This window comes from Equus asinus, chromosome 5 (assembly GCF_041296235.1).
Source record: "Equus asinus isolate D_3611 breed Donkey chromosome 5, EquAss-T2T_v2, whole genome shotgun sequence".
In the NCBI taxonomy this organism is placed as follows: domain Eukaryota; kingdom Metazoa; phylum Chordata; class Mammalia; order Perissodactyla; family Equidae; genus Equus; species Equus asinus.
In genome coordinates this window covers 104653089-104675992 of record NC_091794.1, presented here as the reverse complement: position 1 = coordinate 104675992, position 22904 = coordinate 104653089, and the positions used below count along the sequence as shown (strand labels likewise).

General features: G+C 40.2%; 1 protein-coding gene across 12 annotated transcripts in view; it reads left to right on the top strand.

The window, feature by feature from the left end:
- The window catches only part of VPS13D (vacuolar protein sorting 13 homolog D), a 245422-nt gene that overhangs the window by 33981 nt on the left and 188537 nt on the right, over positions 1-22904 (top strand). For all 12 annotated transcript variants that reach the window (XR_011503621.1, XR_011503620.1, XR_011503622.1 and 9 more), the window contains 6 exons: positions 395-546; positions 2521-3552; positions 7134-7224; positions 8801-8927; positions 11255-11435; positions 21271-21453. Coding sequence is in view for 8 of the 12 variants with exons in the window: in XM_070511027.1 (XP_070367128.1) it covers positions 395-546; positions 2521-3552; positions 7134-7224; positions 8801-8927; positions 11255-11435; positions 21271-21453 (1766 nt within the window). In the remaining 4 variants the exon portion in view is untranslated. The remainder of the gene's footprint in view (positions 1-394; positions 547-2520; positions 3553-7133; positions 7225-8800; positions 8928-11254; positions 11436-21270; positions 21454-22904) is intronic.

The following is a 22904-nucleotide window of genomic DNA, read 5'->3' as shown; positions in this document are numbered from 1 at the left end:
TTGTCCTTGATTCTGATTTAGGCCTAATAAGAGGGATTCGTCTGTATCTGAAAGCTGGGTAAGGATGAGCCATTTGGTTTGGAAAACAGCAGCCTGGGAGCCTAAGAGAAGCTTAACATAGCCCCTGCCTGGATTAATGATCCCCACGTCATAGTTTGAAGCCACCAAATGGAGCATGTCATGAAAATACTCTTTCTTTGTGTATATAAATTTGTCTTGTACCTCCGCTTGCTGTGAGTTTTGGTCTTGGGATGGTCATCAAAATTTGTCCTCAATCAGGTACCAGGTTAATTAAGAGTAACTCATGGGCTCTATTTTATGTATCCTACACTTAATCAACAATAACGCAGTAAATGTGAGTTTTCTAGTCTGTCGTTTCCTCTTTTTATGCCAGCTTTTCACATCCTGAACAACACCACCATTCAGTTTAAACTGGAGAAGATCCCTATAGAGAGAGAATCTGAATTGACTTTCTCCCTCAGTCCAGATGACCTGGGAACTTCTAGCATCATGAAGATCGAAGGAAAGTTCGTCAATCCTGTTCAGGTAAACACCTTATTTATTGATTTTCATGTCAGGACAGTTGAAGTCGTGTATTTACTTTACACTTATATTATATAAATATGTTCTGTGTTTATAAATATAAAATGTTAGGAAAATATATGAATTCAAAGAGATAGCATTAATGCATATTACTGCTGATGATTTGTTCTGGTAAACATGGAATCCTTTTACTGCGTGCTTGTGTCACTGGGGAAGCAGTCTGGTCCGTCTTTTTTATGTGGAGGAGCCGTGCGTTATACAGAGGAAGAAGGCAAATCCTTAATTCCATCACCTTCAGAAATGAGGAAAGTTACTGCTTAGCAGTCAGTCTCTCGTTCCCAGGAGGATATAGTTCTTGTCGTGCTTTTGACATAGTTGGCCCAGCCTATAAAACAATCCGATTATCTGAGCTGTTGACAGATCCTTTCAAGGGAGAATTAGTCTTGCCCTCTTTGAAATTTAATGGGCAAGGATAGGGATTTCTTGTGTGTGAGGTGAGTATGTGTTAGGTGGCAAGACCCTGATCCCCCCATTGGAAAATTCCCTGTCAGTCATTCCTATAAGCATTTATTCCACTGATGAACTGTGATGGGATAAATTTTTTAATTGGGAGTTACAAAATGATCACTTTCTTTTTTTCTTTCCTTTTTTTTTTGAGGAAGATTAGCCCTGAGCTAACATCTGCTGCCAATCCTCCTCTTTTTGCTGAGGAAGACTGGCCCTGAGCTAACATCTGTGCCCATCTTCCTCTACTTTATATGTGGGATGCCTACCACACCATGGCTTGTCAAGTGGTGCCATGTCCACACCTGAGATCCAAACCAGCGAACCCTGGGCCACCGAAGCAGAACGTGCAAACTTAACCAGTACACCACCAGGCTGGCCCTGATCACTTTCTAATTCTTTTGTTTCTGTATCTGTTTGGATTCATCTGTTAAGAAATTGCCCTTATGGGCCGGCCCTGTTGCTTAATGGTTGAGTCTGGTGTGCTCTGCTTTGGCAGTCCAGGTTCGCAGGTTCGGATCCTGGGCTCAGACCTACACCACTCTTCAAGCCATGCTGTGGTGGTGACCCACACACAAACAGAGGAAGACTGGCACAGATGTTAGCTCAGGGCTAATCTTCGTCAAGCGAAAAAGAGGAAGATGGGCAACAGATGTTAGCTCAGAGTGAATCATTCTCACCAAAAAAAAAAAACTGCCCTTACATAAGTAAAAAACATGCCTGAAAATATTTTTAATAAGAAATTGTAATTGAAAATAAAATAAAGGAGGAAGGAAAGATAAGTAATCATGGCTCATCATTATTATCATTAAAAAGTACTATCTGTTTGTTTTGGTGTACTAAATATAGGTTATTACACTAGGTGATGATCAGCGAGTTTTAGAACCCTGAGTCTTGTTTCTCAGTCCTACGGCATAAGCATCTTAGACTTTCAGCAGTATTCCCTTCAATGTCTGCAGTTGTTTTTGTGGGGTCAGAAAGAGTGATTTTGCTGATTCAGGCCTACTACAATCAGTAGCACTCACTGAACATTTGTTGTGTGTAGATTATTCTGCGAGCTACAGGGGAAGGCCTCATGAATAGACATAGGTCAGAGAGAGAGAAGGACAGAAAAGAAACCAAGGAGGGGCCTGCCTGGTGGCACACCAGTTAAGTTTGTACACTTTGCTTCAGCAGCCTGAGGTTTGCTGGTTTGGATCCCAGGCGCAGACCTACGCACTCCTCATCAGGCCGTGCTGTGGCAGCATCCCACATACAAAATAGAGGAAGATGGGCACAGATGTTAGCTCAGGGCTAATCTTCCTAAAAAAAAAAACAACCAAAAAGAAACCAAAGAGACAGTCCTTGCTATCAACTAATTGATAACCTCTTGGGGAAATCCATGAAAATCAGCTTTGGAAATTTTGTGGGTGGTGTATCTGAGTGCAGTCAATAATTGTGGCAGAATAACTGGATTTTTCTTTTTGAATGCAGGTAGTGTTAGCAAAGCATGTATATGAGCAGGTTTTACAGACGCTGGACAATCTCGTGTATAGTGAAGACCTGAGTAAGTTTCCAGTCAGTGCTGCCTCCTCGCCTTGCCCCAGTTCTCCCCTGCCCGCCCTCAGCACCTGTGGAGAACCTTCCATTGAAAGGAAGGAGAACGGATTGTTCAGCCACTCCAGCCTTTCCAACTCTTCTCAAAAGTCCTTGTCTCTGAAGGAGGTCAGATCCTTTACCCAGATTCAAGCCAACTTTTGTATATCAGAGCTTCAAGTTCAGCTAAGTGGAGATCTGACTTTGGGGGCCCAGGGTCTTGTGAGCTTAAAGTTTCAGGATTTTGAGGTGGAATTCAATAAAGACCATCCTCAGACTTTATCCATTCAGATTGCCCTGCGTTCTCTGCTCATGGAAGACTTGTTGGAGAAAAATCCAGATTCCAAGTATAAGAACCTGATGGTGTCTCGGGGAGCCCCTAAGCCGTCTAGTTTGGCACAGAAAGAGTATCTTTCTCAGTCTTGCCCTTCAGTGTCCAACGTGGAGTACCCTGACATGCCTCGCTCCCTCCCTTCCCACATGGAAGAAGCTCCTAATGTCTTCCAGCTGTATCAGAGACCCACCGCGGCGTCCCGGAGGAAGCAGAAGGAAGTCCAAGACAAGGACTACCCCTTGACCCCACCTCCTTCTCCGACGGTAGACGAGCCCAAGATACTTACTGGAAAGAGTAAATTTGATGATTCCTTGGTCCATATCAATATATTCTTGGTGGATAAGAAACATCCAGAATTTTCTTCCGGTTATAATCGAGTTAACCGGAGCGTTGATGTTGACTTTAACTGCTTGGATGTGCTGATCACACTGCAGACCTGGGTCGTGATCCTAGATTTTTTTGGAATTGGCTCCACTGCAGACAACCATGCGATGAAGGCGCCGCCCGAGGACATTCTGCAGAACGCGAAGTCAGCCTCAGATGCTGTAGCAGAGTCTGAACTGCAGGAGCCAGTTAACACGAAGCTGGACCTCAAGGTATCAGTTGCCTTTGGCTTCTTTAAGTCATAAGAATGAATTTGCGTTTGTTTATAAAATGCTATCATTGTACATTTGCTCTCGAAAATAGATCTCATTGGCAGGGGAGCTGGATAGTCTTTGGATGTTACAAAAGGGTGGACATTAATAATTTAGAGAAGGTTTTAGTGCAAATTCCATCTGGAGGCAGGGAAAAGGTTTTAAGTAGCTAACTTCTTCATCCTTTGGGCTGTATAATTCAATGGAATTACTTAGCTTCTCTGAGCCTCAGTTTCCTCATCCTCCATCTCTGATGAAGATAGTGAAATGAGGTGAGGCGTGTTAAGCATGTTGCTAAGTGTTCAGTACCTAGTAGCTACTTTATAACGTGCGCTTTATCATCATCTCCGCACTCGGAACATGGTTGGCTTTTATTGACGGCAACAGTGCAGCCGTTAAGAACAAAGGCTTAAACGGCAGACTGCCCGGGTTTGAATCCTGACACTTTTGTTGTAACCTTGTAGCTCTGTGGCCGTGGGCACATTACTTAACCTCTTTCTCCCTCAGGTTTTTCCTCGATAACCTGAGGTGTTAAATGGTGCTTAGGCCATCAGGTTGCGAGGACTCCGTGAGGTAACATAGGTAAGGCCCTTCGCGCGGTGCCTGGCCTACAGTAAGTGTTCCTGAGCTGGTATTGTTTTTACCATACTCACAACGTGTCCTTGGTACTCTTATTGTAAAGGGTTAAAAAACACTTAAAAAACACAGCACTTGACTTTAAGGCCGTTCTGCTCTGTGTGATAGAACAGTGAGACGTGTAAGCAGTTAAATTGCGCACTTGGGGGCACGTGGGCCTACGTGACTAGCACCGCCCCAGAGCCCGGGGCCCCCGAGGGGCTGACTGTGTTGGTGTGCCCCCAGGATGCAGTTCTTCACCCACACGTCTCAGCATGTGTGCGCTTGCACTTGCTGCTGGTGAGAAGTCGGGGAGGAGAGTCCTGTTTTATCCAGCTGCCATTCTCTTATTTGCTCGGCTGGCAGTAGGCTCCGCTGCTCTAGAAATGGAGGAGGGCTGGGCACGAACCACGTTTCCTCTCCTGCTCCGTGTCCGTGAGTGGACGCCTGCGTGGTACTCTGAGGCCCCTGGCACCTTGTGTAGCGAGGTGGATGGTGCTGGAGAGGCTTCAGTCATTCTTTTGCACTTGATGTGTTTGTGCCTATGTTCTTGTGGAGCCTGTAATGTGGTGCCCCAGGAACCCATTGGTGTTGGATGTGGAGTACTCCAGGGGGCTCTGCGTGGACAGATGAAGCTGGCTTCACAAGAGAACAGGACGAGATAAATGCCCGTCAACAGTATACTTTTTTAAAATAAGAATTTTTGAAAGCATTTTTATTGTGAAAAATTTCAGATGTATCACAAATAGAATAGTGTAATGAACCCCCGTATACCCAATCCTGTGAGAGTCATCGCGTTTACTTTATCTATTCTTTTTTCTCTTTGCTGAAGTATTTTAAAGCAAAGGCCAGATATATCGTTTCACCTGTACATACTTGAGTATTCATTTCTAAAAATTAGGGACATTTTCTTACATAACCACAATACATTGTCACCTTTAACTAGATTAACAAGAATTCCTTGGCATTTTGTACTACTCACTAATTCATAATGAGATTTTCCTGATTGTCTCAAAAATGCCCTTTTACTGCCGGATTATAAAGGAATGAGTGGTCTAAGAAACTTCACATCTTTCCTTTGATCTCTGCAGTTGGATGGGATACTTTGCTTTTCTGAGCTGTAGTTTCCTCATCCACAAAATGAGGAGAATTACATAAAATTCCATTTGAATCTTTTGAATGGGGATCCAGATAAGGTTCACACGTTACATTTACTGTTATGTGTCTTAAGTCTCTGAAAATTAAAGTAAACCGCACCCCACCCTCACCCCGCCCCATGCAATTGGCTTATGGGAACTGGGTTAGTGTCCTGTAGAGTGTCCCACATTTCTGGATTTGTCAGCTTGTTTCCCTGTGGTGCCATTTGACTTCTTCTTTTAACTTCTAATTTTAGAAATGGAAGTTAGTTCTAGAGACTTGATCATGTTTGGTAAGAACACTTCGTAGGTGGTGCTGAGCGTGCCCTGTTGCCTTATGCCAGGAGGTGTATACAGCATCTGGTTGTCCCACTTGGTGTTGCTGAGATTCATGCTGAGAGTGGGTTCAAGTGATGATAGCCAGATTCCTCCAAACAAAGCATTTTTAGACCCAGCATATGTTATTTTGGTGAGTTAGTGACTAGAGGTTTTTTTATTTGCCCCCTTCTTGTTAATTTTGTTCTCTTCTGTGGTCTATGTCAAGAAGCTTACTCCTCTGTGTCTCTGAGCGGCAGAACCTCTGTGGCACTGAGTGGCCCCAAGGGGACTGCTCCATCTATAATCATACCCTCCTTTTTTCTCTGCCTTCCTCTAAAAATGTTTTTCCTTCTTCCTTTCCCCATATTATTTTCTTTCTTTCTTGTCCTGTTTTTTTCCTGCTAATCATTCATTCATCGGCCATCTGCCTCTCGCCTCCTTTGTGGCAGGCGTTAAAGATAAAGGCACAGCCACTGCCGTTCGGAAGCAGTGAGTGGGAATTGAGGTTTGATCTGCTCTCCGCCTTCTCTCTCCTTCCTTGACTTCAACCAATGCCTTATCCCCAGTGATGGCACTCAGGTCCCTACCTCAACAAATCCTAGACGTATAGTCCTTTTAGTGCTTAAAATGACAGTATGACAGTACAGGATTTATTTGTTACAAATAATGCTGTTCTCAAGACAGGGGATTTTGGTTTTCTTCTATTTATAGTTGTCTCTTGGGAAAAAGAAATCTTTGATTATGGTTCCTAGGTAAAGTCTCAGTTGGTCAACAGGGGCTTCTATTAAATATTTGTCCGAACACATTAATATTAATCATATTTATCATTTTTCTTTGACAAATTTCTTGGAGTGGACTTGACTTAATCACTCTGTAGTGTAATATTAAAGATGATTGCAAAAATGAGAAGAATTGTTTCATACTGTAAATCATTTCACTGAGAGAGACTAGACAAGGTAACCACAGAGAAGGCTCCACAGAACCTGGAGTTTTTTCTTTTTCTTTCTTTTTTTTTTTGAGGAAGATTAGCCCTGAGCTAACATCTGCTTTCAATCCTCCTCTTTTTGCTGAGGAAGACTGGCCCTGAGCTAACATCCTTGCCCATCTTCCTCCACTTTATACGTGGGACGCCTACCACAGCATGGCTTGCCAAGTAGTGCCATGTCCACACCCGGGATCCGAACCAGTGAACCCTGGGCCAGCAAAGTGGAACGTGTGCAGTTAATGGCTGCACCACCAGGCCGGCCCCAGAACCTGGGTTTTTAATTGCCCGGTTGCGTTCCTTTCTTATCAGCCCTCTCAAGTTCTGGTCTGACTGGCTAAGACAAGCTGAAATGAAATTGGCATCAGTAAAAGCCTTGCCTGCAAATGTCCTAAGCCTGTCTGAATCTTCCTCGATTTTGTTCTGCCGTCTGCCTGGAAGACAGCTCCCCCGCAGTAATGTTTGCCTTGCTTTGTCTCCTGTGTTCTTAGGTTCATTCGCTCTCTCTCGTGCTCAATAAGACCACCAGTGAGCTTGCTAAAGCGAATGTGTCCAAATTAGTGGCACACCTGGAAATGATCGGTAAGTGGGGAAAAATCAAACGTGCAAAATCTGGTAAGAATTTGAACGCCTTCCTCACCGATCTTTGTCATCACATGCTAAGTAGGGTGTGGATCAGTGACTTGGTGCAGTTACTGGCCTGGCCGTGATTTCGTGGTGCTGGTTCCCAAATCCTGGCTTATGGATCAGAATACCGGGATGACTTGTAAAAATGCAGGTGCCTGGCACGACTCCCTCCGTATCCCAGGAATGCGATTCTGGAGGTTGGGAGGGGACCCTTGCATCGATCTTTGTTTTTAAACAAATTGTCTGTCGTGACTATATAATTTCTTTCTCCAAATTGGAATGTTTTTGAAGGTGAAAGGGGGCATTATTAATAATTACAAAGTGGCAATAAAACGCTGTTCCTTCCTTAAGCAACTGGTAATGAAATAAAGATCACAAAGCTCAAATGTGGACTCTAGTGAAACAAGAATAGCTTTTGGAGGAAGGAGTAAACTGAAATTGAAATTGCCTGCCTGGTGTAAATTAATTTATAAACGCTTCCTAGAAGAGATAGGTCTTTACAATTGGGGGCAACTTGGGTATTTTTGTTCGAGGACATTGAGCCCCAAATAAGTATGTGTCTTTGATTCATTGAGAGCAGAACTAGCAGGCCAAACACAGCCACCTGAGTCATTGCTTTGTTATGCTGATTATGCTGATAAAGTTTGTTTTACGAAGCAGCAGTTCAGAATGTCCCGTTCAATATCTACACCATGTTAAGAATGATTCATTAGGCGGTCACATCCAAGTGCATGTGTTTCAACGTTCCTTCTTTGTTCTTCCCACCTTCCAGGGGCTCCACTCTTGTAATATCAGACTAGTTTCAAATCTATGCCTCCAGTGTCTATCTCATTAGTTTTGCTTTTTTTTTTTTATTATTAAAGATTTTTTTTTTAATTCCTTTTTCTCCCCAGAGCCCCCTGGTACATAGTTGTATATTCTTCGTTCTGGGTCCTTCTAGTTGTGGCATGTGGGACGCTGCCTCAGCATGGTTTGATGAGCAGTGCCATGTCCACGCCCAGGATTCGAACCAACGAAACACTGGGCCGCCCGCAGTGGAGCGCATGAACTTGACCACTCTGCCACGGGGCCAGCCCTAATTTTACTTTTTTTATTAAATCATACCAGAATCCACTTAATGTTGCTTAATACCTGACATATCTCTGATACTCTCTCCTTTATTCTTTTATCCATAGTACAATTAAGCGACCTTATGCTAATTCACTAATTCTAATTAGTGGTCTAATCTCATTAAAGGTCTTATCCTTTAATTTGTGTATGCGTTCAGTTTAATTCCTTTCCCCTTGTAAATGTTCAAGTGTGATGTCGCTGTGTTATGTCAGTTCCCTTTGGACTTCTTCACTGAGACAGTTTGAATACTGCATAAAATATTTTTTCTGGGTGTATTGGAATATGCAGATTTGCTTTTGACATTTAGTTTGATTAAATAGTGAAAATTCTGAGGCGTGTGTGTATCAGTTTTTGTTCTGGACGTATTGAAAGTGTATGACAAAAAAAGATGCATGACGTGTTCTAATTTTCGCCTTCCCAGAGGGGGACCTTGCCTTGGAGGGGAGTCTCGGGAGCCTGTCCCTCAGTGACCTCACGGCCCACGGAGAGCTCTACAGGGAGCGCTTCACTACCAGCGGGGAGGAGGCTCTCATCTTCCAGACTTTTAAGTAAAAATACCCATCCTTTCTCACTTAACATTTTGTTATAATTACTTACTGTTTCAAATTCTGGTTGGCTAAACAAGGAAGAAAAGTTTTTAAAAATTTTACCTTCTTATGTAGAATCAAAATGACCTAGTTGTGGGGAATCCTGATTTATATTAAATGGATCTATCTGCACTGAAGTGGGCTCTCAGGCTTCACAAACAGGTGGGGTAGGACTCAGATAGTTCTGCTTATTGAAGGGCCTGAGCTCTCGTGCTGGCTTTGCACTAACTTGCTCTGTGACCTTAGGCAAGTCACTGCATCGCCGTGCATCAGTTTTCTACCTAAATATTGAGAGGACTAAGTGGGATCAGTTCCCATCTCGCTCTGAAAGTTCTGGAATGATTTCAGCCTGAGAAGGTTATTGAAGATATGGGTGATAAATTACATTATGTATTTTTTTTCTGTGTAAACACAATCTATATTGAATCTTATCAATTTTAGATTTTAGAAGTCATCTTTAGCCCTATCTAATTATTAAAGGATGGTTTTCTCAGAAGGCAGAATGTTTAAAATGGTAGTTTTCATCCTTTTTGGGAGCTGTTAGAAAATGTAGATATATAGCTCTGTCCCCAAATATTGTGGTCTAGGATAGCATTCAGTCTTTTTTCTTCTTCTTTTTTTTTTTTCTTGAGGAAGATTAGCCCTAAGGTAACATCTGCCACCCATCCTTCTCTTTGTGCTGAGGAAGACTGGCCCTGAGCTAACATCTGTGCCCATCTTCTTCTACTTTATATGTGGGACACCTACCACAGCATGGCTTGATAAGTGGTGTGTAGGTCCACAACCATGATCTGAACTGGCAAACCCTGGGCTACCAAAGTGGAATATGTGAACTTAATTGCTGCGCCACTGGCTGGCCCCTCAGTCCCTTTTTTTAATGTTTCAAAGTGATTCTAATGTTCAACCAGAGTTGAGAAAAACTGTTCTAAAGCTGTCTAGGACTTCTTTTATTTTCAGGAGGAGTATCTCATACTCTACTGAGAATTTAGATTGATTTGTTTATATTATTACCTACCATGGTAGCATGGTTCTATAATAAATATAGAATATAAACATAACTAATATAAAACTCTTAACTCGGGGCCAGCCTGGTGGCGCAGCAGTTAAGTTCGCATGTTCCCCTTCTTGGTGGCCCGGAGTTCTCTGGTTCGGATCCTGGGTGCGGACATGGCACCACTTGGCACGCCATGCTGTGGTAGGCGTCCCACGTATAAAGTAGAGGAAGATGGGCACGGATGTTAGGGCCAGTCTTCCTCAGCAAAAAGAGGAGGATTGGCAGCAGATGTTAGCTCAGGGCTGATCTTCCTCAAAAACAAAAAACCTCTTAACTCTGCCTGGCTCTAAATAAGTGCTCAGCAATTGTGAGTTCCTTTCCCCAGTGACTATGTCCTGTATACTAATTTATTATTGTGATACCATGTTCCATTAAATTCAAAACCATTGTGAACATTTTGTAATTTATCTTTGGTTGTAGATGCTGAAACTCTTTGGCCTACATTTCTTTTTTTTTTTGTTAAAGATTGGCAGCTGAGCTAACAACTGTTGCCAATCTTTTTTTTTTCCTGCTTTTTCTCCCCAAATCCCCCCATTATACAGTTGTATATTTTTTTAGTTGTGGGTCCTTCTAGTTGTGGCATGTGGGATGCTGCCTCAACATGGCCTGATGAGCGGTGCCACGTCCACGCCCAGGATCCAAACTGGTGAAACTCTGGGCTGCTGAAGCGGAGCGCGGGAACTTAACCACTCGGCCACGGGGCCGGCCCCGGCCTCCATTTCAATGAAGTAAAACGAAGACTTCTTTTTGCACCCAGAAGACAAATTTCCCCAGAAACATTGGTTCTGTTGGCTGATTTTCTTTACCAGTTGTTTCATGGCCTTATTTTTATTATCTTTCAAGCCCATATTGTCACAATCCTTACCAGAACAGAGACAGCAGGAGTAGTCACTTTTCCCTAAAGGCAGGGAGAAAGAGGCCCAGGTGGAAGGTGTGAACCACAGGTGGCTTTTGAGTGAGTTCTGGAGTCAAGAGTGAGTTTAGTGCCCAAAGCTGCCACCTGTTTATAGCCCTGGCTGTCACACCAGACTTATTTAATGTCGTCAACACGTCGCTGAACCTTAGAAAGGGAGTAATTACTGGAGTTTGCTGTGTAAAACCTGATTGCGGATTTCTATTATAGTAGTTGTAGCTGTTTTTTAGGGAAACCCCTAAATCAACCCAAGTTCTCTGCAAATAGTAACTTGTTTTCCTGCAAATACTAACCTGTGTCTTGCTGACGTCTTACTCCTAGATATGGGCGGCCTGACCCTCTGCTCCGGAGAGAGCACGACATCCGAGTGAGCCTGCGGATGGCCTCCGTGCAGTACGTGCACACTCAGCGCTTCCAGGCCGAGCTGGTGGCCTTCATTCAGCATTTCACCCAGCTGCAAGATGTCCTAGGGCGCCAGCGAGCTGCTATTGAGGGGCAGACGGTAGGTCGTCTCGTCGGTCCAAGTTGCTTTTCCAGTTTGACTGATGATGGAACTTTTAAGCCTCTAGAGCTAAATTGGAAAATTTCACTGAAAAAAGTAAAGATAATTAGGTAATTTTATGCTCATTAATGTCCTCCATGTGGCTGATCATCTACGGAAATCTTGCTGTAATTGAAGAGCTCATATTCCTTATTCATTATATCCTGTTTACCTTTAGAGTTTAGCTTTAGCTTTCTCTAAGAAAGATAAATGAAATTTATGGGTAACACTTGAGACTGCTGGGCCCTTCAGGGACTTTAGTGGGGCTGCTTCTCTTGGAGAGTGGTCCTGAGGAACGTATCTATTCTACAGGGAGGGTTTTCCCAAATAGAAGTCCCCAGACTTCTAGTTCCTGGCTGCCTTAATGTCTTGGAAAGTTTTTCCATGGCACATCCTAGGCCAAAAGAAACACCTAATGGCCTTTCCATTTACAGAATAATTAAGTCTAAGCAGCTTAAATATGTATGTCCTAACAACTTAGTAGCTGTTTCAAAACATACCACATAAATGCATAATATTTTTATTTCATTCTCCAATAGCTACAGTTACTTACTAGTAGGATGTATGTGCCTCTTGGGCACTGCACAACTTCTCAAACTTGGAGTCAGGCTGGATGTCACGACCCTCATTTCCTGTTCCACATTTATTTTCTTATGGTACTTGCTCTTTATTGTAGTGGCTGCTTGAGACGTAGCTTTGCAATGATGTGATATCTTTGAAAGGAATGCAGCGTGATTTAACAGTGAATGCGAACTACCTCAAGCTAGTAGTTTGTCCAGTGTCTGACAGATGATGTGTTTCCCTCAAAAACGTAAAATGTCCAGGCTGGCAGCTCACCTGTGACTGCAAGCCCATGTCCTGTGATGTCTTGGCACGCAGTTTGGGAACCACAGAAAATGATGATGTAGTTATTTGGAAAACTTATTTATTTATTTTTAAACTTTATTGGGTAAAAGATTATAATTTAAGGAATAGATAGATACTGCTTTATAGTGGCACCTCTAAAAATTTTATGTTTTAATTTAAATTAAATTTTGAGGATGTTGTGTATTGATTTGGTATGGAATCAAAGTGAAAAAGGGCATATGAGGGGAAGTCTTCTCAATTACTTCTCAGATTCTCTTCCTGGAAGCAGCCAATGTGACTGGTTTCCTGTCTATCTTCCAGAGAATGTATTTTTTTTTTTAAATATAAAAATAGTGTGATCAAATTATAGGGAATCTGGAAAAAAGAATTAATCTTACTGATCTCCTAGCACCATAGGTATGTTTTAATTTATTTTTTTCCTGTACATGTTTCCATGGTTACAATCATGGAGTATGTAACCTTTTTTTCCTCTCTTTAGAGACTTAAAAAAAAATTTGGTATTTGACACATATAAAAGAATATCTGGGGGCCAGCCCTGATGGCCTAGTGGTTAAAGTTTGGCTTGCTCCGCTTTGGCAGCCCTGGTTTGGTTCCTGGACGTGGAACCACACCACTCATCTATCAGTGGTCATGCTGTGGTGGTGGCTCACATAAAAAAAAAAAAAGAGGAAGATTGGCAACAGATGTTGTTAGCTCAAGGCAAATCTTCCTCAGCAAAAAAAAAAATAAAAATAAAATTTATAGCATGTATATAAGTTGTAGCATGTATCAAATTTCTAAAGTTACCAAGTATGATAATAAATTTACATCCGTGAACCCAGCACCAAAATAAAAATTAAAACATTACAAAGATGCTGCCTGTGTTCCTTCCCTCCCTCATTCCCCTGTCAACTCCACAGGAAACCACTGTCCTGATTTTCGGGTCTCCTAGTCCCTTAAAAAAAAAAAGTTTCTCTATGTTATCTTTTGTTTTCCTTGTTTTGATCTTTATAAAAATGGTATTAAACTGTATTTAATGTTCTGTGACCTTTTTTCGGTCACTTAGTGTGTTAGTATTCTTTCGTGTTGTTACATCTGATCGCACTTCCTTCATTTTCACTGTTGTATTTCGTTGTGTCTGACACGGATGACTTACCCATTCTCCTGTTGAAGCTTCGGGTTGTTTACAGTGTCCTAGTGCTGTGTACCGCATATCCGAATGCACATGTGTCAGAGCTTCTCTGATACTTAGGAGTGGAGTTACTGGGCCTTAGGGTATGAACATGTTTGTCTTTATAAGAGTGTAAAACTGTTCTCGAAAATGGCTGTCTCAATGGCACGCTCCCATCAGCATGTGTAAGAATTCCTTTTAATTCTGATCCTTACCAACACTTGTATTGTCAACCTTTTCATTTTGGGCCAATTACTGAGTGTAAAACGGTATTCCGTTTATGGCCTACATAGGCTTTTTAGAAAAACTTTTAATTGAGGAAAATCATACAGTCCATAGAGTGAAGTATGTGAAGTGTGTTAATTTTATGCATACACTTTTGGAATCCAGTTTCTTTTCATAATCTTTTTCCATCTTGCTTTGCATTTTTCTTAACTATCCTATTTAATAACTGTATAATCCATCATGTTAGTTTACTTAATCATTTCCTTATTTTTTAACATTTGAATTGCCTCCAGTTTGCATTCTTGTTTTTTCTTTAAAGATTGGTACCTGAGCTAACATCTGTTGTCAGTGTTTTATTTTTACTTTATTTTTCTTCTTCTTCTCCCCAAAGCCCCCCAGTACATAGTTGTATATTCTAGTTGTAGGTCCTTCTAGTTGTGGCATGTGGGATGCTGCCTCAGCATGGCCTAATGAGCGGTGCCATGTCTGTGCCCAGGACCCGAACCAGCGAAACCCTGGGCTGCCGAAGCGGAGCGCCCAAACTTAACCACTCAGCTGTGGGCTGGTCCTGCAGTTCTTATTCTTACGAGTAATGCTTCCATGAATATCTGTGCACATAGTTTTTATTTTTCAAATTATTTTTATAGGGTTGAATCCTATAAATAGTATTGTTTGATCAAAGTCGTGAACATTTTTGTGACTCTTTAATACAACTTTGCTAAATGTTGTCTGCTGCAATTGTTATGTACGTTTAAAACAATTATTTTTACATGTTTAAACAGTGTTATTGTGAGGAACCCTTTGGGTTTGGGTTACGAAATGAGACACTGCATTTCTGAGTAATTAGGGTAAGCAGAAATTAAACAGATAAGTCTTTTAAGCTTTGGTTTATCAAATTATTTAAGACAGGCAAAAAGTTAAAGGAATGTTTTTCTGTTTTGAATGGTGCTAAATGTGTAGGCTTTGAAGGAAAGCTAATCTTCTCAAGGATCTTTAATCCTAGCTGTTTGAATTACTCAGATTTATAGAGAGAGCTAAAGACCTACTTTTATTTGCTGATAAGATTAAGAGGCTGTTTTGTTTGGAATTTAAAGTCCTTTCTCCTAATATTGTACTGGTGGCAGGTGGTATCGTCTACCTTTGACTTGTAGCTGGATTTTTATTCCTGCATTTTCTAGTGTCTGTAATCCAGTAGCACTTTAAATTTCTTTTTAATCTTGATGTTTGAAATTAGAAGAATATCATGTACCTAATTTGATTAGGCCAAATATAAATTGTTTCCTTTATTTTTTAGCCCACAGTATGATACAGTTTTCCTGTGTCTTCTGCTTTACTTGATGCCTCTTATATTAAATTTCTTTATTCACTGAGCAACCAGGAATGCAGATTTTTGGTGGAGCTAAGACATGTAATTTAGGAATCTTGGGACAAGAATCTGGAGTCTGTGTGTTGCCGCTGTCAGCTGTGTCACCATCGGCAAGTTATTTTCTTGCTGTTCTTCTGTTGACTCAGATGTAGGAGGAAAATGGAGATAGCAAAAATAAGTGTGCTGTATGTTCGGTTAGTAATTGTTTATGTTAAAGTGCTTTCACGTATGTTCTCTCACTGGATCCTTACAACAACCTTGTTTGTTCATTTCTTCACCTATTTAGTGAATGTTCCTTGAGGAATGATGCGTCCTACAGTCTGCCGTGTGCTAGGAACATAGTGGAAAACAAGAAAGACAAAGTCATTGCCCCCATGGAGCTTGTATTTTAGTGAGAAGATAGAAACAGGAAAAGAGAGATCATGAGTTATGATGGTACGCGATGAGGAGTAGGGGTGGGTGTGCTATTGCCATTAATAGGTGAGGAAACCGTCACTCCTCTCTGGTCGTCTGGGACTCTTAGCTCTGGTTAACTCATCATTCTGTTCTTTTCCAATTAACACGTAACTATTAAGGCATGTTAAAAAAGTAGGAGCTGTACAGTATGCCAGTAATAGTTTATTATTTTTGAATCTGAAAGTTAATATGTTGAACTCTAAAAAATATAGTTGTGGGGGCCGGCCTGGTGGCACAGTGGTTGAGTGCGCACGTTCCACTTCTCTGCGGCCCAGGGTTCGCCGGTTCGGATCCCAGGTGCGGACATGGCACCACTTGTCAAAACCCATGCTGTGGTAGGCATCCCACGTATAAAGTGGAGGAAGATGGGCATGGATGTTAGCTCAGGGCCAGTCTTCCTCAGCAAAAAGAGGAAGATTGGCAGTAGTTAACTCAGGGCTAATCTTCCTCAAAAAAAAAAAAATAGTTGTGTGTGTAAGTGTATAGGAAAAAAGACTAAAAGGATGTTGTGTTGATGTGCTAATAATAGCTGTCACGTACTCCCTTCTCGGTGTTTTAGGTGTGTTGTTTCATTTAATCCTTCTAACAACTCTTTAAGATAGGGGCTTATTATTAGTCCCATTTTACAGTTAAGGAAAGTGAGACACAGAGACCTAGCAACTTAACCAGGATCACCAAGCCAGTAAGTGGCCAGAGCGAGGATTCAGTCTCAGGGAGTCAGGCATCAGAGCTGCTACTCTTGACTCCTACACTAAACCACCAAAATGGTCACGGTGTTTATCTGTGGTGCCGAGATTATGGATGATAGCAGTTTTTTTCCATTTGCTTGTATTTTTCCCATTTGCTTGTCTTTCTCTTCTAAGTTTTCTACAGTGAATATGAGTTAATTTGTAACTTGTAATTTTAAGTGTGAAATTCACTTAAAAACAAAGCAAACAGGCAGTAGTCAGGGGGTGATAGACAGTACTGCCAATCATGTACAGACAGAAAGTGAAAACAGTATTTATTGTGTTGCAAATTCTCCTGACTTATGCACTTAACACCAAAAAAAGAAGAGCCTTTTATATATTATACAGGCTGTATTTTTCTCTCTTTTTAAAAAGTAATATCTGTCTTTTTGTAGACAGTAGAAGAAATATCAACAAAAAATATGAATAAGAAAAGTATCTGTCTTGTTCTCACTGTTTTGTGATCTATATTTTTCATTAATCCATATATGAGAAACATTTCATTGTATTATACATGATACTTTTTGTCAGCTTTATTGTGGTATCATTTACTTACAATAAAATTAACCATTTTCAGTGTACAATTCAATGAGTTTTAACAGTTGTATACAGTCTTGTAACTACAACCACAATCAAGATTTAGAACTTCTCTATCATCCCACAAGTTTCCTCACGCCCCTGTGCAAGCAGTCCCGTAGCCCTCATGCCTCCGTCCTGGCAGCCATTGGTCTGCTTTCTATCACAATAGTTTTGCCTTTTTTTTCCTATAAACGAAGTCATCCAGTGTGTAGTGAGTTGTCCCTGGCTTCTTTCACGCAGTGTAATGCTTTTGGGATCCATCTGTGTTGTTGCAAGTATCAGCAGTGCATTTCTTTTTATTGCTGAGTGGTTTTCCATTGTTTGAATGTAGCATGATTTGTTTATCCATTCACCCACTTGATGGACATTTGGGTAGTTTCCAGTTTTTGGCTATTTTGAATAAAACTGCTATGCACATTTGCATTCAAGTCTATGTGGATGTGTGTTTTCATTTCTCTTAAGTAAATATCTAGGGGAGGAGTTGTTGAGTCATATGGTAACTGTATGCTTAACATTATGAGACGGTCTTTTCAAGATTATTTTGGCTGTTCTAGATTCTTTGTTTTTCCATACGAATTTTAGAATCAGTTTGTCAGTTTATACAATAAACCCTGCTAAAATTTTGACTGGAATTATGTTGCATCTGTAGGTCAATTTTGGAGATTAAAAATTTTTGAGTATGTTATATGTTGGTTTGGTATAGAATCAAAGTGAAAAAGGGCGCTTGAGAAAAGTCTTCTTCTCAATTCCTTCTCAGGTTCTCTTCCTGGGAGCAACTAATATGACCGGTTTCCTGTGTATCTTCCAGAGAATGTCTTTTTTTAAAACCTAAAAATAACATATTCAAATTATAGGGAATCTGGAGAAAACAATTAATCTTTCCAATCTCACAGCACCATAGGTATGTTTCTTGAGTATGGCATATTTCTCCATTAATTAATTAAATTTATTTAGTTTCTCTCAGCAGTGTTTTGCAGTTTTGAGTACTAGTCTTATACATCTTTCATTTAATTGATCCCTATACATTTCATATTTTTGATGCTATTATAAATATTAATTTTTAAAATTTCAATTTCCAGTTCTTCGTTGACTGTACCTGGAAATACAGTTGATTTTTCTACTTTGCACCCTGCAGCTTTGCTAGACACCCTTATTAGTTTTAGTTCCTTTTTTGTAATTTGTTTAGGATTTTCTACATAGATAATCATGTTGTCTGAATAGAGTTTTACTTTTTCCTTTCCAGTCTGTATGCCTTTCATTTCCTTTTCTTCCCTTAGTGCACTGACTAGACTCCAGTACAGTGGAAGTCGTGAGAGCAGACATCTTTTCCTGATTTCCAGTCTTAGAGGAAAAGCATTCACTTATTCCAGGGGTTGGCAGACTATGGCCCAGGAGACTGCACACACGTGTACACACGGAAAGTTTTATTGGAACACAGTCCTGACCATTCGTTTACTTATTGTCTTTGGATGCTTTTACAGTTTTCTTGATTTGCTCAAGGTTTGTTAAGGATTTTCACATCTGTACTTGTGAAGGATATTAGTTTGTAGTTTTCTTTTCTTGAAAAAAGAGAATGCCTTTTGTGGTTTTGGTAACTGGGCAACATTGGCTTTGTAGAATGAATTGGGAAGTGTTCCCTCTTCTATTTGCAGAAGAGTTTGTGTAGAATTGACCTTATTTCTTCCTCTGTGTATTCTCGATACAAATCCTTTGTTTGCTGCAAGTATTGTGAATATTTTTTCCCAGTCTGTAGCTTTTTAAAAATTTTATTTTTCAAGTACTATTTCAAAAGTTGTTTTCGGGGCCAGCCTCATGGCCGAGTGTTTAAGTTCGTGTGCTCTGCTTCGGCGGCCCGGGGTTTTGCCGGTTTGGATCCTGGGTGCAACATGACACCGCTCATCAGGCCATGCTAAGGCGGCATCCCACATAGCACAAGCAGAAGGACCTACAACTAGAATATACAACTGTGGGGGGCTGGCCTGGTGGTGCAGCAGTTAAGTTCGCGTGTTCCTCTTCTCGGCGGCCCCAGGTTCATCGGTTCAGATCCCGGGTGCAGACATGGCACCACTTGGCCAAAGCCATGCTGTGGCAGGTGTCCCACATATAATGTAGAAGAAGATGGGCATGGATATTAGCTCAGGGCCAGTCTTCCTCAGCAAAAAGAGGAGGATTGGCAGCAGATGTTAGCTCAGGGCTAATCTTCCTCCAAACAAAAACAAAAACAAAACAACAACTATGTACTGGGGGGCTTTGGGGAGAAGAAGAAAAAAGCATTGCTTTCATTTGTAAGTATACAGAGCTGTATAGATTCCCAGCTTTATTTTATGTTTAAAAAAAGTTTTCAAGATTGCCCACCTGTCTACATGCTCATTAATTTGGGATAAATTATTTTTCTGCTGGTGATACTGCCAACCAACATTTTCATTATTGGGTTAGCCAGTGGCTCATCTAACTCTTTTTTCATTTTCTTAATACTATTTTTTGAAAAGCACAACTTTTTCATTTTGATGAAGTCAAATTTTTTTCTTTTATGATCGGGTGCTGTGTTTTATCAAAGAAATCTTTGCTTACCACAAGGTGGCGAAAATTTTCTCCCACGTCCTCTTTTAGAAGTTATATATTTTAGATCTCTTCCATTTTGAGTTGCTTTTTGTGTATTTTGTGAAGTGAGGGCTGAGATTTTTTCCCCCATATATTTATGTATGTATCATTATCTCCAGGCTGTTCTTTTCCTGTTGAATTATCTTGGCATTTCTGTTGAGACTCAGTTGACCGTTATGTGTGTGTGTGTGTGTGTGTGTCCTCATTCTCTGTTCTGTTCCCCTGACCGACACTTAGTTGTGTGTCAGTACCGCCCTGTCCCGATTGCTGTTGCTCTGTGGTCTGTCTTGAAGTCAGGTGGTGCAGCTCTTCCTATGTGATTGTTCTTTTTCAAGGTTGTTTTGGCTATTCTAGGTCCTTTGTTCTTTTATGTGAATTTTAGAATCAGCTTGTCTGTTTCTACAATAGAGTCAGCCAGGAGTTTGATTGGGGATGCACTGAATCTGTATATCTGGAGAATTGACATCGTAAGCGTTTTGAGTCTTTGGATCCTTGAGTATGGTATATCTCTCCATTTAATTAGGTCTTCATTTTCTCTCAGCAATGTTTTGCAATTGTAACGATGTTTTGTAAAGTTTTGTATGAGTCTTACACTTATTTTGTTAGGTTTATGTCTAAGTATTTCCAATTTTTGATGCTATTGTAAATGATAGCAATTTTTTAAAAATTTCAATGTCCAATTGTTTATTGAAAGTATAAGAAATGTATGCAAATAACTCTTGTATATTGCCTGTTGAGCTCGTATCCTCTAATCTTGCTAAACTCAGTTATTCTAGGAAGTTCCTTTAGATTCTTAAGGTTTTTTTTACATAGATGATTATGTTGTCTGTAAGTATGAGAATTTTGGTTTTTCCTTTGCAACCTATACGCCTTTTTGCACGGACTAGGACTTCTGCTACAGTGTTGGATAGAAGTGGTGAGGTGGATATCCTTGCCTTGTTCTTATCTTAGGGGAAAAAACATTCTTTCACCATTAAATATGATGTTAGCTATAGATAGTTTGTGTCATTTTTTTTTTAAGGAATCTGTTGAATTCATCTAATTTGTCAGTTTGTTGGCGTGAAGTTGTTCGTAGGTTCTCTTATCTTTTTAATATTTCTAGGTTCTGTAGCAACGTCCCACACTTCTTCCTGATAGTGGAGATCTTTGTTTCCTTCCCTTTTTCTTTATTAATATAGGTAGAAGTTTATCAGTTTCAGCAGTATTTTCAAATCACCAACTTATTGAGGCATGTGTTTTGTATACTCCTTAAGAGTACTTGTGCACTTGAAAGGAATGTATTTTCTATGGTTGTTGAGTGTAGTGTTCTATAAATGTTTACTTGATTTTTCTCTCTTGTTTATATTTTCTAAATAACAGTTTCTGCTCTTTATTATTTTCTTCCTTCTACTTAGGTTTATTTTACTTTAACTTTTTCTAGCTTCTTAAGATGGAATCTTTTGATGATTGATTTTAAATCTTTATTCTTTTATGTAAAATAAGCATTTAATGCTAAACATTTTTCTCTAAGTACTGTTTTAAGTGCATCCTATGAATTTTAATGTACTTTTTTGTTTAAGGTCAAAATATTTTTCGTTTCTCCTGTGATTTCTTCTTTTACCCATGGGTTATTTATAAGTGTATAGTCTAATTTCCAAATATTTGGGATTTTCCATCATCTTCTTGTTACTGATTTCTAATTTAACTCCATGTTGGGCATAGAATACACTTTATGTGATTTTAGTTGTTTTAAATTTATAAATTTACGAGACTTTTGGGAACCTAAGGTTATTTGATTGTAAAATGAGGGAATTAACTGACCGTCTATTTTCCCTCCTCTTTCAGGTGAGAGATCAAGCCCAGCGCTGTTCACGGGTTCTCCTGGATATTGAGGCCGGTGCTCCTGTTCTCCTTATCCCGGAAAGTTCTAGATCAAATAATCTGATTGTAGCAAATTTGGGGAAGTTGAAAGTCAAGAACAAGTTTCTCTTTGCTGGTTTTCCTGGGACCTTTTCCTTACAGGATAAGGTGAGCAATCGGTATCCGTTCCCTTTTCGGTTCAACTAGTACTTGAACACCAGTTGAGAAATTCACGTGTTGCTGTAAGATGGTTCCTAACTGCTGTTATTTTTGTAGCATAGGTGATGTGAAGAATATTTTTTTGACATTTCAATTAACTTTTTAATAGAGGAAGTGTAAATTATAACCCTTACTAACTGTAAGTATTAGCTTATTTTAACGAACAAGCCAACAGAGCCAGCCTCCCATCTTTATAATGTTTTCCTCACAGGTTGACCTTATAATAATCAACTTTTTACATTACATGGGTTTCGTCAGAGGACATGATTTGGCCCAATGTTTATCTGAAGCTGTTTAAAAATACCTTAATAAAATCTTATAGAGTATTTGCTTTACAATTTAAAAGTACTTTAGCACTTATTTCTTACAACGTTTAGAGGTAATTGGGATGAAGTTTGTTGTTATTTTCATTTTGCATTTGGAAAAACTAGGATTTGAGAATAAATGATAAAAGTAGGAGCACCTAATAAATTATAGACAGTGCTGGGAGCACCTTGGACGTGGTGTCATCAGCCCCTCCCTCCATTTTTGCGGCTGAGGAGGCTGAGTAACACTGCTGGACCTAGAGGCGGTCTCGTCCTTCCTGGAGTGTGTTTTAATGAAACCTTGCTGGTTTCGACGGCAGCTTTTTATTCTATCTGCTTATTCAGTATCAGAAAAGCACTTACTGAAATTCCCAGCTAGTTGTGTTCCTGTTTAGTCTAACGGCCCATAATATGGGGAGAGAGAGCTTTTGAAGGAGGATGTACATAAGATTTGATTGTAAGATCTTGACTAACGGTAATACTAGTGATAAATAGCTGATGTTTGTTGAATGCTTATTATACATCAGCCTGTGCTAATCTCTTTACATATTTGTTCATTTTGTCCTCATTAACTACCTAAGAGGTGTCTGGTATTATTAACACCATTTTTCCTGATAAAGAAATTGAGACTTAGATAGGTTAAGTCATTTCTTTTGGGTTATACAGCTAGTAAGGAGTGCAGTGTGGACTTGAGACTTTGATGTGTCTGCCTTCAGTATGTCCTCCGTGCTCTTAGCCTGATCCGATTCTACCTCCCAGTGTGAGGACTAGGTTTATGGGGCAAAGGCTGTTCCTGCTATGTCTCTCACTGGCCCTTTCCTGAATGGCTGTAGCTCTTTTGAATTTTCTAAAAGGTATGGCAGTGAGTTCATTAAAATAACTTAGATGGACGGACTCCAAAGATTATCACAGAAAAGATATAAATTTGAGCAGTTACTTTTTGAAAGAAAGTGACTAGGGTGGTAGTCCGTACCAGGACTTTGCCGAGGACCTAACTTGAGTGAGAAAGTAATAGAAAGACCATATTTGTTGATAATACCTAAATTCAAATAATGTTATTATTTTCAGATTTCTGTCTGCATATTTTTCTTCGTT